Source organism: Pungitius pungitius, chromosome 2 (genome assembly GCF_949316345.1).
Source record: "Pungitius pungitius chromosome 2, fPunPun2.1, whole genome shotgun sequence".
Classification (NCBI taxonomy): domain Eukaryota; kingdom Metazoa; phylum Chordata; class Actinopteri; order Perciformes; family Gasterosteidae; genus Pungitius; species Pungitius pungitius.
In genome coordinates, this window is record NC_084901.1 from 28,825,689 (window position 1) to 28,842,313 (window position 16,625).

General features: G+C 45.0%; 3 protein-coding genes across 5 annotated transcripts in view; 2 read left to right on the forward strand and 1 right to left on the reverse strand.

The window, feature by feature from the left end:
- Positions 1–1,891: 1,891 nt before the first annotated feature.
- On the reverse strand, positions 1,892–12,375 carry ids (iduronate 2-sulfatase). Its single transcript, XM_037461425.2, has 13 exons — positions 12,158–12,375; positions 11,496–11,632; positions 11,226–11,403; positions 10,942–11,030; positions 10,430–10,630; positions 5,598–5,768; positions 5,385–5,511; positions 4,795–4,965; positions 4,347–4,465; positions 3,451–3,567; positions 3,064–3,174; positions 2,846–2,971; positions 1,892–2,763 (listed from the first exon to the last, which is right to left on the reverse strand). Exons 1-13 carry the CDS (start codon positions 12,231–12,233, stop codon positions 2,683–2,685), a joined length of 1,704 nt encoding a protein of 567 aa, XP_037317322.2. The 5' UTR covers positions 12,234–12,375; the 3' UTR covers positions 1,892–2,682.
- Positions 12,376–13,140: 765 nt separating this feature from the next.
- On the forward strand, positions 13,141–15,426 carry dcps (decapping enzyme, scavenger). Its single transcript, XM_037461427.2, has 6 exons — positions 13,141–13,392; positions 13,735–13,885; positions 13,977–14,122; positions 14,247–14,360; positions 14,606–14,716; positions 14,921–15,426. Exons 1-6 carry the CDS (start codon positions 13,186–13,188, stop codon positions 15,185–15,187), a joined length of 996 nt encoding a protein of 331 aa, XP_037317324.1. The 5' UTR covers positions 13,141–13,185; the 3' UTR covers positions 15,188–15,426.
- A 953-nt stretch (positions 15,427–16,379) lies between these two features.
- Positions 16,380–16,625, forward strand: part of zgc:66433 (uncharacterized protein LOC321250 homolog) — a 30,384-nt gene continuing 30,138 nt past the window's right edge. For 2 of the 3 annotated variants that reach the window (XM_037460770.2, XM_037460772.2), the window contains exon 1: positions 16,380–16,539. In XM_037460770.2, the coding sequence (XP_037316667.2) occupies positions 16,475–16,539 (65 nt within the window). In that variant the 5' untranslated portion in view covers positions 16,380–16,474. The remainder of the gene's footprint in view (positions 16,540–16,625) is intronic. The other variant, XM_037460773.2, reaches the window with a different exon arrangement.

Sequence of the window (16,625 nt, forward strand, 5' to 3'; positions counted from 1 at the left end):
TTGAAGGTACAAAACACATTTTATTGGACACAACTAATACTAAGAACAAAAAAAATGTGTTGGATGGATAAGTATTTGCCCCCTGAGTCATTACTTGGTTGATACTGCTGGATGATGACTCAAGTCTTATCTTCAAGAATTGTTCCGTATATGGCTCCATCCATATTTTCCTCCGTTCGGACTAGTTCCCCCTGTACCTGCTGAAGTGGCAATGTTTCCCTGTTGGGATGCTGTGCTCAAGGGGGATGGGCAGCGTTTCTTCCGCACACAGTTGCATTTTGGTGTCATCCGACTGAAGCACCTTGTTCCTCATGTTTTGCTGTCCCACACGACTCGGAAACAGGATTTCTAACGGATAACTTCCAACAGCAGCTTTTCTTCTTGCCACTCTTCCATGAAGACCAGCCGTGTGGCGTACACGGCTCATCGTCGTCCCGTGGACAGATTCCCCAACCTTAGCTTTGATCTTTGCAGCTCCTCCAGAGTTAACACGGGCCTCATGGTCGTTTCTATAATGGAACCCTGCTTCATACTGAACACATTATCCCTGAGCCGTTTGAGGAGCTGCTTGTTGTTCAGGACTCTTTGTTCAGTAACGCTCCAACAAGACCGTCTCAGAACACGTGTATTTATACCAAGATTAAATTGCAGACACGTGGCGCCTATTTACTAACGCTGTGTCTTATGAAGGCAATTTGTCGCAGCAGATCTTTGTTAGGGTGGGGGGGGGGGGGGGGGTTCTACAGTAAAAGGAGGTGAATACAGATACATTTAACACTTTCCAGATTTTTTATTTGGAAATTATTTTTAAATCCATGTGAACTTCCCCTCCAACTTCCAGATGGTCTATTGTGTTGGGCCATTACATAAGATCCCAATTAAATAAATAAAGTTGAATATGTGGTTATACCATGACAAAATGTCCCAAGTGGGGGGAGTACTTATAGATACACTTTTGCCAAGATGTATTTGCTAGACATTTTACAGTGTGCAGGTGGACATATTGGTGTAATGTTGCTTAGAATAATCCATTAAACAAAGGGATGAAAAGGTACAACTCATGAGGTGGATATGAATGGTGTGAGGGAGGGGTGACTGAAAAGAGAAAGGATTACCAGGGGAAACGTGTGATGGGCTTCTCTGGTCTTTTAGCTTCCCATTTCCAAGGCATGACATGGAATTCATACTATATTGTGGAGTTATGCAGGAATAAGAGAAACTCAGTTTGAGTTGAAAAGACTTCAGTTTTCTCCCTTCTGGAGCAAAGCTCTCCCTCCTCTTTAAAATGGGCTTGTTTCTGAAGGCCAAACACACAAGAACATGCTCAAGTTTCTCTGCACAAATGGTGTATTTTGTTTATGAACACAGTTATTCAAATCAAACTAATATATTAAGAGCGTGTCCCTGGGAAACTACAGCTATGAATTCTTTTTGCATCATTTATTTTCCTTCAGAAAGCTTGAGATCACTCCGAGCTGCTCCGACACAACCAGACTGGTGTCCTCAGCGTCCGACTGTATGGACACTTTACAGCTATTGTTGAAAAGGAAGCAGCGACAGAGAAACATTGATGCTTCAGAAAGAAAAAAACAGTCATCAATGCCCTGAGAACAACTGTGGAGCAAATAGAGAAATTCAATAAGGCTTGGTCTGACATGTGATCCGTGCTGATTACATGAATCATCTGCATCTCACTAACAGGAAGCCGGTGTAAACTATAATAAGAGCTGACGGGCCAAAACCCTGCAATTCATTGTTGGGCGCAAAATTCAAGCCGAAAGTGCTTTCTTCTGAACATCGCCACAGCGCATGCATTGGAGCAGCAGCACGAGGGGGCTCCAGTCCCATTTATTTGAATTCAATTACTGTGGGTGGCTCTTAATCTCTCCACTCTGGGTCCGCATATTCAACACCGACTGCTTTACAGGGAGGGAGGCAAACAGCCGCGAGTGACATCGAGTGCATACAGAAATGTCATATTCTTCAACACGACAGCGCTAAAGTGTGCGAGCCCCCTTTTAGCGGTTCAGGAGTGGAGCGACAGACTCCATGTGAGAGATGGAGGACCAATAGAACAATATTACTTTGCAGGCGCCACCATTAAAGCCAATCAGAGTTCATGCTTCTGGGTAAAGTTGATCAGAACAAAGGGTTCCACGGTGAGCTGCAGGAGTCAGTGTTACGGGTTGAAGAGTTGAAAATAGCCCATTGGATTTCTTTACGCTACAATGAGCCAGCTGTCCTTGACATTAGCTTAGCATGAGCACCTTAAGCACATGTTAAATATCCTTTGTTCAGTCGGTATGAAAACAAAGTATGAAACAGTGAGTTAAAAGGGGACAAACGCACTGGACCTCGCTTTTAGCAGCAGTGAGATCAACCAATCAGAGTTTTCCATTTCCCTTTGTTAATAAAAAAAAACTCCCGGCATAAACGCTTCCGTTTTCACTTCCACTCTGATGAGCCCAGATCTGCCTGCCAATGAGTTCTTCACAAGGAACATTAGCCTGAGGGACTGAGCCTGAAAGATTAACAGTGATTCCACATAATACTAAATCAAGTATGTGTTATATTAGAAAAAATATTCAAGGCGTTCTCCCTTTCTGGAGAGTTTATCCATCCATCCATCTTCCCTTTGTACTCGTCTCCATCTGTCCATCTGTTGTGGTTTCAGTCCCGTCATCACGCCTTCCCTCTTCTCGTTGCCCCCCCCGCTGAGAGGTAGAGGAGCTGCAGCCTCATTCTCCTCTGCACACTCGCAGTCTGGACAGAAACCAGAGTCAGACAACAAGTTCAGTGAATGAAGAAATCATGGAGCTCTACATAAAAAGGAATCCAAACTTACCCCAGGCAGACGTGCCATCTTTCCCATCATCCCACTGTGGTCAAAGTCACTGTAGATGTTCCTGTCCTGGCCGGGGTCGTCCGCTAACATGTAAAGCTCCCCAGCATGGACATCCGACACGTTCACCTGGACGCAGAGGGGTGACAGACAAAGACTGACGGCTCCATCACTCTCTGAGGAGGAGCCAGATGGGCACACGCGGACATGTGAGGACTAACCCGAAATGTTGTAGGGTCGAACCCCAGCCACAGGGTGTATCTATAGTCCCAGGAGCGCAGAGAGTAGCCCATGGTCTTTATGTCTTTGAGGTCGGGGAGGTCAGAGTTGACCTAAGGAAAGAACACTGAACATAAAAGCATCTTGAAGTGTAGCGAACGATTCTCCGGACCCTTCACAGCACTGGCTGGGATGTGTTCAATCAGCACATCTGGTGGGAGCCAGCACACGCTGCAGAGAGCAACTTTGGGTTCCATGAGCGTCACTAACATTTTAGTCTACTCAATCCATTCATTCATTAAGAGCAACTGGGGAATATTCATTGGAAGTAAGATAAATGCAACCTTTAGACAGCTGATAGAAGCTGTAGAAAACTTGGGCCCTGGTACCTGCGGTGTGTCGGCGGGTCGAGGGTACTGGCTAAAAGCGATGGCTTCCTCGTTCTGCCTTTGTTCCTGGTGTCGGAAGGTGTAGGCCATGTTCTCTCCTTCCGTACACAGCTCCTCCTGAAAGCAAGACGACGGGCCGACGGGAGGGAAAGGAAATGAATGTCAGAGTCTCTTACGTCACGTCGCTCGCGTTCGGGGTTGTTTACAGAGCGTGCACTTCGATTAACTTTGTTTGCCAATGTTTATACACGTTCCAATTGAACCAGGGGTGCCTGGAGGTATCCGGTTCACTTCTTGTGTTGCAGCTTATGGAAAATACGAGCTCGGCATGACACCCAAAACGTGGTTTCGACGTAAGCCCAAAAGGATCCCCAAGTTCAACAAGGCTGAACGACTGAAGACTACTTGAGTCCAAGATAGAACAAGACTGAGGCTCTTCAGTCAGGTCACAACGGCTGCTCTGTGAGGCAGGACTTAGTTACAACGGCCATTTCCTTCACACCACATATCTACAGAATGCCTCAAATTAGCTTCATGTTTGTTGCAGCAAGTTAACAGAGAAGCAACAAAATGCCCCGAAGGTCCATTTTTCAATTTATATTATATTTTGTATACATTTAGTGTTTAGTTTAACTGCTACAAATGTATGTATTAACAAGTCACCGGTTTCATTAAGTGGAGGATATTAAAGCGGTCAGAAATTCTACATTATTCTATATTTCCAACCGTGGAACACAAGTCAGAGGTCGATACATCAGTCCGGAGCAAAGACAACGCCCAACAAAACCAACAGTGCAACAGATTAAACTGTGGTAGAGACAAAGATCGCGCTGTAGATCCAACCACAGCTTTAGAAAGTGAAAACTACTAGATCCATGAAACGCAGCTCTTCATACCTGGAAGGAGATGTCAGGACAAGGTTTGGGTGCTTTGAGGCCAGCCAGGTAGGAGAGTGTCGGAAAAACGTTCACCAGCTCCACCACGTTTCTGATAACTTTGTCCTCTGGAGGAGAGACTGAGGCAACCATTTAGGAGAGTCTCAATTACTCGCCAACAGCAAATTAGCAAACATATCCACCAGAAGCCCTGCTCCCCAATTTCATCATCATTGCACCATTTGCACTGGGAGTAAAAACTTAGGGGGGAAAAAAAAAAAAAAAAAAATCAAAAATCAAAGTGTATCCTCATCTTAATACATCCTGGAGCTCTCTGAGGAACTGAAAGCCTCCATACAAGTCAAGTTGGCACAATCACATGTTTTAGATGAGGAATTAGGACTAAAAATGGTACATCAAACATGAGATCCCTTTTGATACCCGACACACATAGATGTGTTGGCCTTACTCTTAAAGCGGCGCTCTGGCTGGGTGAGGACATCAATAAAGGGAAAAGTAGAATTTTGCAGCCAATTTCTCCAGGTGGTGACCCAAGGAACGTAGAAAATGAGGGGGACACGCGTTGAGACGTCAAAATTTGAATATTTAGCCCATTCGCCATGTTCTCCTAACGACCACCCTGCAACGAGAAGGAAATTGGATTAGGAAAGACTGGAGGCAGATGGGGAAAAACAAACTAAATCTAGGTCAGAAATGTCAGAAAATAAACATTTTAAAGTCCCAGTAACCTGGTATTTGAAAACAAGGGCCTGTGATTGAGCTTTACTGGGTAGGAATCAAAACAGCCATGGAAAGGCTTCACTCCAATGTCCTCCGCTGAAGGAGATATTCAAAGAAATGGAGTTTCCATTGTTTTTCTTAAGGAGGTAGTACAAGAAAGTGGTGGATATTATAGTACAGCTAGATAGGAGCAAAGAGATAATGGAACAATACGTGTGCTGCTACACCACTGCCCCCTGGTGGTGAGGGACAGGAAAGACGCCTGTGATATTTAATAAACACTCCCTAAATGGCGTGCACAGATTATCTGACACCCACCGTGGTCAGAGCAGAACACCACCACGGTGCTGTCAGCCAGCCTCAGCTCGTCCAGGGCAGCGAGCAGCCGCCCGACCTGAGCGTCCACGTAGGACACGGCGGCGTAGTAGTGCTGACGGATACGCAGCTGGAATACAAATTGAGACCAAAAAAAAAAAAAAAAGATTTTTTTTTTCCGGGAGGGTTGTAAATGTTGTGAAGAACTGTTGGTACCTGGAAGTCTTTAGGGATCGGCCCGTAGGGGAAGCTGATGTTGAGCTTCTGGACGTCGTCTCTCCTCCTCACGTCCGCCCAGGGGTTGTAGGCCACGGGTGGAAGCCGTGTGGGGACATCAGGGTCCGGGGCCAGACTCATTTCTCCAATGGGATACAGACTCAGGTACTCCTGTATCACAGAAGCACCAGGTTGGTTTCAGAAAATCAGTCACAAATAAAGAAAACGGATGACTGACACACACCTGCAAGGAGGAACGTTCAATCCTAGGATGCTTTTTTACTGGTTAATGGGTCAGTTATAAAAGACATTGTACCCCCAATACAAATACACCCACATAAACGTCAACGGTGGCACCTTGATGGGTCTCTGCGTCATAAGCAGCAACAAGCACTGGTGCAGAGAGAAATCGCTTCTACCAGTCAACCGTTTTTCGGTTATTTTCCCCTCTAAGGGATACAAGGCAACGAGCGACCCGCCGTAGAGGGTCATGTGCACTTCAGTCCATTACTTATAGATTGTACATTGTGGTCTTTAAAGCAAATTTAAGTTCGAAAAAGCCTCCGAGGATTCCACTTTCATCTCGTTTTCCTGTTTGATTCTGGTATTCAAACTGTAGGGCGACAGAAGCCAGCTTTAATCAGTCAAATTGCGTTTTTTTTTTTTTTAAATTGGCCATTGTATGTCATAAGGTCTCAAACTGGTCCACAACTTCATTTATTTGACACCGTCCACTTGCGAGCAGTTTCTCATGTCCAACCCCTTTGTCTTCATTAGAGCGACAGCGTGACGCAGCAGATGTGGAATCAGCTGTGCCCGTTCCAACTCTCATGGATGTGCACCGCTACGCAGCCCGGCGGCGCCGCTCATTTACACGGTTGTCTGAAGTGACGGCCATGTGCTGAATCTGGCACAGAGAGGGAAGGTTAACAGATAATTGCCGCACTGGATTTGGGGACAAGATCATTTTCAGATATTTATCTCACCTCAGCGGGTATCAACTTCTGTGGGAACACCACGTTTGTTCCCTTCATCACAGGATATACACCGTGTGCTTTATGGCACTACTTTCTCAGTCCCAGCCTCCATGTGAACGCCATCATTCATCTCATCTCCTGGCATTAAATCTGTGCCTCAATCAACACACTCAAGCTACGCTGCCTCCCCCCCCCCCCCCCCCTGGCAGCACCCATAAATGAGTTGTAGAAAAGCACAGCGTGAACAGCAGTCTTTATGAATGAGCATCACAGAAATGCAACATGAAAACGTTTGACCTTGGTTCAAAAAATAGTTTGATCAAAAGAGAACAGATATTTCAGTAAAAAACGGCTGGTAAATAGATTTTAGGACTAGAATGCCAAATATACGGTTTAGGTCAACTGTCAATAATGCAATTAGGATTTTTCCCACTCACATTTTTATTAAACGTATACTTTCCAGCTCATCTCAATCTGCTTATCCGGGGTCGGGTCACAACAGTTTTTCCCGGGCAACATCTTCCAGCAGGTGCCCAAACCACCTCAACTGGCACCTTTCAACCCCCTTTATTTATAATAAGTAATAAAATATAAGCAAAATAACTATTGAAGGAAACCCCCGTGAAGATGTTTGAGTAAATGCTAGATTTTTAAAAAGTAATACCTGCCAAAATATGGTCATGAGCTTTTGGTGAGACTAAGCTGCAGCCTGCTACTCCTCAATCGAGGGTCACAATGGCTCTTTGCAGCAGCATCATCACGTCATGAAGCTCTATTAGAGGTGCACGCTCATTCACAGCAATCAAAAAAAGTCCGTCGGGTCAGAGTCAGATATGAAATGGTTCCTTCTGGATGACAAAACTGGAGCGTACGGCTTCTCGAGCGTAGCGAGGTGGGCGGCTATCGCTGTGCCGACCAACCAGATGTCTCGGGCCCAGGATCACCTGACGGGAGTAATTCGCCACATGCGGACCCCTTGTGGCTGCGCTGTAATGACCCGCGTGAAGGAAAAGGACGCCACTGGCTGCTGCGTCTCACACACAATCGGCTCATGCAGAGAGCCGGCCTCTCCACGGAGGGTTCAAAGACCGTGTTAACAAATGTAGCTTAAGCGCAAATTCAGTCAGGAAGACAACCGGTCTGACTCTGTTTGCCTCCTTTGTAATTGCTCTATCAGCTGATTGGGGGCGTGCACATTTGAGTAACCACTCAGATTCTACACACTGTTTCCTTAAGCCAATCACATTGTCGTTGTCAATCTTTAAATGTGTTCTCCTCTCTGTTGGCGTCAGCTGTCATTTCAGCGTGTAGCTGAAGCGACCCTCCTCCACCCCAGTCACCTCCAGTTGGCATCAGCATTGTTCCTGGTTCGTCATCAGGTTGCTGCTATTCCTTACACCACCTCCACCAGTGTCTGGACTCCAGGGGGATTGGGCTTATGGACCTCACTATCCCTGCCTTCGGGGATAGTACGTCATGATGGAGTCCAATCGCCAAAGACTTTGCACAATTCATATTTTATGCTTGTGTAATAAATTATTGTATTACTATTAAACAAGTATCTCCTGATTGAAATTAACTCAAACAATGTATGAATCTCAAGGCCACTAAACATGATGAAAATAAATGAGCTACGTCAATGTATGCTGCAACTGATCTACCAAGGGGGGATTGAAACTGATTTATTAGCATTGCAGAACTTTGCCAAGTCACAGTATTTCCTATTACATCACAATATGACATACACACAGCAAAATACACGGATACTGAGGTTATACGTCCATGGTTCTAACATTTGTAGTCCTTTCAGTAGAACAAGTCGTCACTATGAAACTAGCTGAAGGTCAAAGCCCCCCTGAGCCTTTTGGAAGCCGCTACATCAACTTCTATCATTCCTGCTTTTCACTGCACAACTGTGCCGAGTTAAATAGTTTGGCCCCCGTGACCACATCTCCAGCATCTGCACACAGGGTCCTACAGGTGTGGATACCTAGTACCTGTGGATGGGTGCAGGGCATTTGCTGCTGTATTTCCTCTGTGGTTCATCTCTGATGCATTCACTAGATTATACTTGCCAACCTTGAGACCTCAGAATTAGGGAGATATTCAAAAGGACCGGGGGGGGGGGGGGGGGGATGCTAGAGGTTTTCTCTGCAGCGCAAGTCTCATCTTTTTCCCGTTCTAATCGCCGCGCTCGACTTCAAGGTGTAACCTTTATTATTGTTTGGTCTGAAACGGCGCACCAGTGACGGGTGGTGCAGCAATATTGTTGTCCGGGTGGAAATTCAGGAGAAATTCGGGAGAAAGGTCGGTCCGGGAGATTTTCGGGAGGGGCTTTGAAATTCGTGAGTCACCCGGAAAAATCGGGAGGGTTGGTATGTCTGCACTAGATACGCACAAATAGAGGTTTGCTTATTTTTTCTTTGTTTAAAATGTCATTTTCAACAATGGTTCATTTGTACAAGTCTTTATTTCATACATCCTCCTACGGTTTATTGGGAAAATGTATAACTAATACATGTCCTATCGGCAGGGTTCGAAATGACTTGGGACTCTTGGGGGGGTCCCCTGAAATGTAACTATAAAAAATACTGAAGACTACCTTGCCACACTATATACTGCAGGCAAAATTATATAGACATATTTTGAAGGTGGGATAATGGTGTTGGGATGTTTTTCATGGTTTGGGCTAGCCCCAGTAGTGTAGTGATGTCTGGAGAAGTGGATTGGCTTTAATCAAACAGGTAACCCTCTAATTCTGGAGCAACAAAGTTACAGCACCTTATATAAATCCCTGACATGACAAAGTGGAAAACAGGTCATTCTTTCCTTGAGCAAGGAAGTTAACCAAGTTACCTAAATCCACCAGGTGTACTCATTACGGCAGCACCATGCACCTTCAAAGGGTTGGATGAAGTACAAATGGCGTTTCTCATCCCTTACGTTAGTGGAATTTGTAAAACAACTAGCCGCTGGATTGAATAATAATGATGTCTATAAAGACTGTTCCTGGCATCTAAATAAGGCACCGAAATCAGAATTGCTCTTCGGTCCGGTAGATAACGGCGGTTAAGACACCTGTACCGCACAGATAAATGTGTAAATCTCCATAGCTCACTGCGTAGAGCAGTGGGCTCGTTGGCTTTAGGACGTTTTGACCCACGGGGTTCGAATCCCGATCGTTCCGATCTTTTTTTAAATATATTTTCTTGAATACATGTTTTCATACGTGGTTGTGATGTAGTGCTCACTTATACAATCGTGAGCGCTGCAATGGATTTGTGATTCGCTTTGTAGATTTTCAGCAATATGTTTGTGAATGTGCTGCTGTTAGCTGGCAGGTTGTTTGGCTTCATACACGTACAGCTCTTCTAATCATTACGTTACACTGGGTATCTAAGTTAATGCAACTTTTGATATAGGAACACCAACTCCAGATATATTACTATAATAAGCAATTATTATGCGGATATAAACATAATCGAAGGACTTACAGCATTTTCATGAGGGATTTCACTCTTTGTGAGGCTTCGTTTTTTGCCGCGTTACACAATAACCTACGTGTCTGCGCCACAGAGCACAACAACTATCTGTGATGCTATTGGCTGCCCTGATTGCTGCCCAATCGCGCTAGGAAATAAATTAATTATTGTTGTAAATATAAAACTTCACTAAAGACCTATAATCTTCACAATAATGTTTTATGTTCAAAATATTTGTCAGGGACCCCCCAAAATCTAAAAATAAATTCTTATAGGGGGTCCCTAATGACTTATAGGGGGTCCGGGACCCCCCCAGACGCCCCTCATTTCGAACCCTGCCTATCGGGTTTTTAACCAAAGAAAAGTCCGGTACCTGGGGTATCCTGAAGGGAATGTGCGGTTTGTGGAAGCCCACAGCCAAGAAGAAAGGGACGTCGTCGTGGACCCGACTCTTCAGTAGCCTCACGGCCTCGTCTGTGCTCTCCATGTCGGGGAGGGTTCCTCCGGGCTGCTCCGCCACACTCACCGCACACAGCAGGTTGGCGTGGAGTTTTCCATCCTCTCCTTTGCACATCTGGGGGAAAGAAAAAAAAGGTTTATATAGCCAAGTGCCATTTATGTACAGTTCATGCTACAGTTTAGTGTCTGCTCCTTGTTAAGCAATGTGTTACAGGGTTCAAATGGGTTCACATCACACGTCACTTGATTGCAGGAGCAATGTGTAACATTCACTAAGCCCAAAACTTGAGGGCAAGGTTTTGCACCATTAGATTCATAATAAGAAAATAATGGATGAATCCCCAAAAGGGAGTGCCTGACAAAGGCACTATTACTAACTTTTATTTGACTTTTATTTCCTGTATCACTTCCCTTCCCATTACAAACCTTTTCTTTCTCGTATCTAAATGAAGGTGGGTGGTAGGCAGGAGTGGACCAGCTGTAGGGGTAGTCATCAGAGTGGTTTGAGGCAATGCCTAAATAAACAAAGTAAAAGCACAACCGTCTCTTCTGTATATTGGGAGAGATATACAATATATTTTAAAATAAATTATAAATATTAGTTAGCAACAAAGTCATGCCGACTTTGATTCCTACTGTAGTTTCAGCACTAAATATGCCGCTGTCCCAGCATACACTCAAGTCTACAAAATGTGTAGCATCAATCTCACCTGGGTGAAATACCTTGCCCACAGACATGGTGTGGTACCCTCTAGATTTGAAGTACTGCGGCAGGGTGGTGTAGTTCCCAGAATGGCTCCTCCAGTACGAGTTGAAGTCGTAGAGCCTGGTGGTGTCCGGTCTGCGACTGGTCAACATGGACGTACGACTGGGAGCGCACACCGCTTGCTGAGGGATGCAGGGACACCTTTAGAAGTTTCCCCCCACCCCCTGTCAGATTCGCCATCGTCAAACCATGAACATGTGCGACACCCACCGACCTGTGCGTATGCATTAAGAAAAACCTGGCTTTTGGATGCCAGTTGGTCGATGTTTGGGGTTTTGGCCACAGCGTCTCCGTAGCAGCCCAATGACGTCCGCAAATCATCTGCCATGATGAAAAGGACATTTCTCCTCTCTGAAAGGAAAGACAACACAGGTCATTTAGGGTTTTTTAAATGAAGAACTTGATAAGAAATTGCTGCAAAGGAACAATGAATAGCAAGCAGTGGTAAAATGATTCAAATAGTAAAGCTCCAAGTGTAAAACTAGTACTAATAACAAGTAGAAAAACACTAGGATGGCGTTTCACAAAGCAGCTAACGTTACACGGGGTATTTAAAGGGCTTCTGGTGCAGATTAAAGCTCAACAGAAACTCAATCAGCTGAACGGGACAAAGCCCCATTCAGTGAGTAAATTGAATTCATTAACGTCAGCTTGCTCTGGAAACAGCTTCTATACAAACAGAATAAACACTCATTACGCGCTAATGTAAACTAGTTAGGCTGATTTACTGTTCAGAGGAGCTGACAGCAGAACACCACTCAAATAAATCCACAAAGCTCAAAGATAATCAGATAACCAGTGCATGTGCGCCAAAACCCGTGGGTTATAAATCCTACCGATGAATAACGTTACTATAAACGCTCTAGTTGTCGTTACCTCTCCCTGCAACATCAGTAAAAGCCACGGAATGAAGCAGCAGAAGGAGAAGCCAGACACCGAAACAGGTGTACATTTTGATTGGGAAGACTTAACGACACCATAAACTTCAGATAAAGTTGTGCTGCTGAAAAGTTTGCATCCCCACTGCTGCTTCCTCGTCCCACAGCCTGGCAGACAAACGCATCAGCTGGTAGTTGTCGTCTTTAAATAACTTCCTGATTCACCCCTGAGAGAAATGTTTTCATTGGTCCGTTCGTCAATCGCCCCGCCCTAAAACGCTAATCATATTAGTTCAATGATGTGCCAATCCTTTTTAATGACAGAGAAATGTCGCGCCCGGGTATCTTTTGTCTGGAGTAGACGTTGCTCTGGCTAAGAGATGTTAAATGAGGCAAGGTCTCACTCTGCAGCAAATTGACTTGCAAATGTAACAAGATCCCTAACAACAAGGGCGGGACGTTTATGAAAGTTAAGAACTATGTTAAGAGATACTAAGCGTAAAGAATAATGGGAAGTCACTGTTAAAAGTTCTGCGTTATTACCGTCAAGGTGATTATCTTCTCCGGCATTACGTAAAAATGAAATTATTAAACAGGATATGAGGACCTCAGACGCTATTGAAATATAGGGTTTAATCTTAAAATTCCAAAAAAAAAATCAAACAATTAAAATTAGACTTAATATGAATGGTGTAAACAGGGATGTAGTAACGAAAAGTAATTTATAAAAAGTTTCCATATTTATTCCAGCATGTATTCTTTATTTTATGTATTCATTCCAGCATGTAATTCAGCATTTAAATACTTCTGTATTAATTTTAGCTAATATTTATTTATACTTGTTTATTTTATGTATACATTTATTTAATTAACTATTTAGTTATCTGTAAATTTATGTATATATTTATTCGCGAATTTATTTGTTTAGTCCTTTTCTGTCCTCGCTGAGATTTGGGCTGTTTCTGATGAGTACGTTAACTTCCCGTACATAGACGATCTTTGGCCACAAAGGCAACAACACAAAACATGGCTGACACCGAAAGTAAACGTGAAATCCACGCTGTCGGAACAGAAGAATCACCTCAGAAGGCCAAGAGAGCGAAAGCCGACAATGAGAATGGTGGCGAAGAAATTGGAAATGATCCTGAATCTGAAAATATTCTGTCCGAGTTTAAAACGTCCTCCGTCTTGAGCGATTCTGCCCGCGAGAAAAACATCTTCATCCACGGAAAGGTAACGTTAATGTTGTTATTAGCTGTACGAGTATTTTAGCCAACTCACTCTAGCTTTGGTGAAGCTGTTGAGAGCAACTGTCCGTGACTTAAGAGGAAAACGTTTTCATTGTTGTATTAACGTTAATTCAAAGGTCTGAGTAGTTTATCGAGGGAAAGCTGGGACATTGACTTCCGGTTTGATGTTTCAAAATAAGTCTGCCCTCCAGTGCTTTATTGTGAAAAGAGATCTTATAGAGACGAAGGAGAAAGACACGAGGGGATGTTTTGCATCTAATTAAGGGGAAGTGTCATTGTCGGCACGGGTAGTCAGAAATGACGCAGTTGAACGTGTCTTCGCCAGCTGGCCGATCGGGAGGCCGTGGTCATCCTGGAGAAGACTCCCATCAGAGAGGACAGCCTGGCTGAGCTCTTCGTGGGCTCCAAGCTCTCGCTACAGATGAGGAACGACATCTACAGCACATATCGGTTGCAGGCTCCCCCGCAACTCAACGGTATGGTCAGAATGAGGTAAACTGACTCAAGATCATCGAGAGCAAAGTCCCATCGTGTGTGTGTGTGTGTGTGTGTGTTTCTGTTTCGCAGAGATCAAGGCCACAGTCGTGTGTCCGGCCACAGAGAAGCATGTCAAGAAATACCAGCGACAGGAGAGTTTCCTGGTGGAGGAGACGGGGGAGGACTATCAGTCCATCACTCTGCCCTACATCCAGAAGCAGAGCTTCAGCGTGCAGGTCAGCGCCGTGACGTCGTCTCCTTTTAGCGGGCCGCATTGGCACCGTAATGCCTTCCTGTGAATGCACAACAGTAACTGGTGTCGATTGACTGACCCCGCCCCCCTCCTCTCCGCCCACCCAGTGGGTCCACAACATCTTGGAGAAAAAGGCAGAAGCTGAGAAGATTGTCTATGAAGATCCAGAACCTGAAGTTGGGTTTGTCCTCCTCCCAGATTTTAAATGGGATCAGAAACAGGTGAGCCGACATTAATTCTTATCACAGTATGTACTGCGGAAGACATAACATGGAATGCATGTCAGCCCTGAGATGTCAGACATTCAAACCATCAGGACTGCAGCCTTATCTCCTCTCCTGATAAAATATCCTCTGTCACGTTAAGCAGCTGAATGTTTTCCTGCTGTGCCTCAGACGTGCACGAATATCCAGACTTGAAGGACCTTGGACGACGCAGTTTAACAGAATGTATCGTCTGCCATCAGGTCGATGATTTATACCTGATCGCCATAGCTCGCCAGAGAGACATCAGGAGTCTCCGAGACCTGACAGCTGAGCATCTACCGCTGCTGCAGAACATCTTTCAGAGAGGAAAGGTGAGGGGGGGGGGGGGGAGGGGGACAGCACAAACCGTCTCCTTCTTCCAGCTGCTGCCTTTTAATGTCACACTATGTTTGAGTCACATTCTTCCACCAATTACACGTTCTACTTGAGAGAGCCAGCTCATGATTGGAGAGAAAGGGCAGTGGCCGTGTGAATTATGTCAAACGATGACAACGTTCCCTGTGGTTGTGTCTTAGGAGGCCATCCTGCAGCGCTACAAGCTTCCCGCCAGTAAGCTGAGAGTCTACCTGCACTACCAGCCGTCCTACTACCACCTGCACGTGCACTTCACTAAGCTGGGCTACGATGCGCCGGGCTGCGGCGTGGAGCGGGCCCACCTCCTCGCAGACGTCATCCAGAACCTCCAGTCCGACTCCCGGTACTACACCAGCCGGACGCTGTACTTCCCCCTGAGGGCAGACGACGGACTGCTCGGCAGGTTTAGGGAGGCGGGCAGGCTGTGACGTACCCAAATGCCCCTTTTACAGCCCCAAGTCGATCCCCAGCCAAACTGGGTGGTTCATGGAGAAGCCTCTTTTTAACGCGGGATACACCTAGGATACATGACGCTTTCAACAATTACTATTTTTGCAATAATCTGCATATTTTTGCTGTTATGAGTCAAACCCATTTGTCTGCCTCTGTTTTAAATGTTTTTCATGTCTACATGTTGCTGACTGAATTAAAGAGTCTTTTTTTTATACCCGCCTGTTCAAGTTGTCCCTCTCATTAAACTATTTGAAAAGGGGTGAAAATATCACAATCACAATCGCCTGGCTTTCCAAAGCAGACCCTTTTTTGCCACGATGTGCCATGGTGGGGAAGTAAAGTGTTGGATAAGGTCGTGTGAGGTGCTTCTTGTACCGAGGCATATATATATATATATACCAAAACTTTGTCAAGATAATGTTGCGGTTAACTATCTCGGCTACAACACTAGATGGCAGCAGCAATCCCAAAAGATTCAAACTTTTTCACAGAAACTTCACACAAAAAGGTAACTTGCCAAGTAATGAAATAGGGCTTTCCTTTTTGACTAAATTAAACGAAAGTCTTGTTTGCTAACATTTGAAGCCGAAGTAACATTGGACTGTTAAGTCTAATTGATGATGACACACACAGAGGTTCTTCTACATTCAGCTCCATGCTGCTCAGCTGCTTTCTGGTGGGTCCGATTGTTTCACTCCACGGTCAAAGAGACTCTCAGTTGATACGTGATTCAATTGTTTGTTATTACTAACGATTCTTCCAGAGGACATCGTTTTCTTATCTCATCAGGTGGTCATCTGGCCCAATGCTCTGCTTTGTAATGGTGTGTTCACTGTTCCTCGTAACAATGTAAACTGATCAACATAATCCTCACCTTTATGAAATGAAAGAAGAGACTCAATATATACCATTCAGACACCTTGTTACGGACGCTTTGGTGGTCTGTTAAAGCCTAGCCAGCTGTGACTATTTTATGCTTGAGTTTGTTGAGAATGTCCAACTAGAAAACACACCATTGCCCTTCTGTCACAATTACTACGTTAAAAACGTTTTCCCTTAAAGTATTCTTACCCTGAGCCACTGTTTTAACTGTACGTCATCCAACTTTTATTTGCTCTGTTGTGTTTATATTACAGTCCCCCCGCCCCTCGCGGTGGGGATCCTGGGCATTCCGAGCCGCCTCTGAACGCAGCACCGCGGAGCAGAGGACGCAGGGCAGGACCACGACAAATAATCCAATCACTAGTCCACTAACAGCGCTGATGTCTTGGTTCCAGTCTCTGAGGGATGAGTTCGACCTGAGGCCGTTTGAGATAGAGCCCTCGCAGTAAGTCTCCCCGGGTCCGAGAGAGAGAAACTAGTGGCGGGAGAGGTTCATTTATGAGAGTTATTACCGGACCGCGGGGGATTATG